This window comes from Mustela nigripes, chromosome 10, assembly GCF_022355385.1.
Source record: "Mustela nigripes isolate SB6536 chromosome 10, MUSNIG.SB6536, whole genome shotgun sequence".
Lineage (NCBI taxonomy): Eukaryota > Metazoa > Chordata > Mammalia > Carnivora > Mustelidae > Mustela > Mustela nigripes.
This window is the reverse complement of record NC_081566.1, coordinates 62,992,835-62,994,272: the sequence shown is the minus strand read 5'-3', so window position 1 is coordinate 62,994,272 and position 1,438 is coordinate 62,992,835. Positions and strand designations below refer to the sequence as shown.

Here is a 1,438-nt window from a genome sequence, read left to right as displayed (position 1 = left end):
CTGGTTGTACCTCCGAACCTTGCCAACCCCATGTTTGAGGGCAACATCCTGAGTCTGCAGTGCCACGATGGAGGAATGGAGCTCTGTCCCTGGCCACGTTCTACAAAGACGGGAAATCACTCCATGACCCAAAGGCCAAACAGGTTCTGCCCATGGGGACAGCGACACTGCAAAGCAACGGCCAGTACAGCTGCACTGGGAAGGCAAGCTTCCTCCCGCACCCAGGCACACAAAGGTCAGAGACGACCACGTTTCAAGTCACCAGCTTCCAGGGGTCGGGGGAGTGGGGGCTGGGGTGCTGCTCAGGGATCTGGTCCCTAGAGGCCAGCAGCTCTCCTGCCGGCCCGGAATGCTGGGCCAATCACACAGCCCTGAGATGCCCACCACGCTGTCCAAATGCCCACCCCCATGGGGCACATCTGGAACCCAGGGAAGGAGGGGGATGCCCTGGGCCGTGGAAGCATCCTGAACCAGCCCAGCCACTCAGTCCCAGAGACCCTGGGCCAGACCCTGCCCTCTGGAGACCGGATGACCGACAAGACCCTCTGGCTCTGGTTCTGGCGGTGTGGGGTACAGCTGAGAGGTGGGTCCTGGGGAACAAAGACAGTGTCCCATGGGACACGGGGCTGTGGCCTGGGACATGTCCCAACTTACACCCCTGCCCCTGGGGACTCAGAACTCAGGACTCAGGAGTCCCCGCTGAGCCTGGGCCTGCTTCTCCCCAGAGCTGTTCCCACCTCAGGACAAGCGCCGTGAGGGGAGCCCGCCGACCCTGAGATGCCAGACGGAGCTGCACCCCCGGAGGTCGGCCTCGGGACTCCTCTTCTCCTTCACAAAGATGGCCGCACCTCGCAGACCCAGGGTCCCCACTCAGAGCTCTGCCTCCCAGAAACCCGGGAGGGAGCCTCTGGGCTTTACTGGTATCAGGCCACCGCAGAGGGTAGCAGGTCCAGAAACAGAGCCCCCAGCTGGAGGTGAGGGAACAAGGTAAGTGGGGAGGAAAGGGAGACACTCCCCGGGGGTCTGAGCTTCAGGTAATGGGAACCCAGGGCCCTTAGAAAGGGGTCCCGGGGAGGAGGGGCCAGGAGCTTGGCTAAGTAGAGCTGAGCCTCCCACCCCGCCTGCTGCCCAACTCCTGTGGCCTCGGCTCATCCTGAGACCCAGGTCCACAGGCCTCACTGTGGGGGACGCAGGGGAGCTCCTCCGTGAGACCCAGAATGGCTCCCCTCCGATCCGGTAGTCATTCCACCCGAATGGGGAGATCCTGGGGAGCCGGGGGGCTCCCCACGGAAGAGCCGCCCCCTTCCCCTTCCCTGTGACGTCAGAGCAGGATGCAGCGAGCTACTCTTGCCAGGCCGAGAACGATGTCTCCAATGAGACAAGTGAACCCAGGACGCTCTCCCTGAATGGTCTGTCTTGTCCCCCACCCGGGCTCTGA

The 1,438-nt window shown here is 63.3% G+C and overlaps 1 protein-coding gene across 1 annotated transcript; it reads left to right on the top strand.

Moving 5' to 3' along the window:
• Positions 1–408: 408 nt before the first annotated feature.
• FCRL6 (Fc receptor like 6) lies at positions 409–1,438 on the top strand. The gene is given in 5 exon segments (XM_059413958.1): positions 409–583; positions 726–827; positions 830–940; positions 943–987; positions 1,089–1,438. Coding segments are annotated over 5 exon segments (783 nt in total).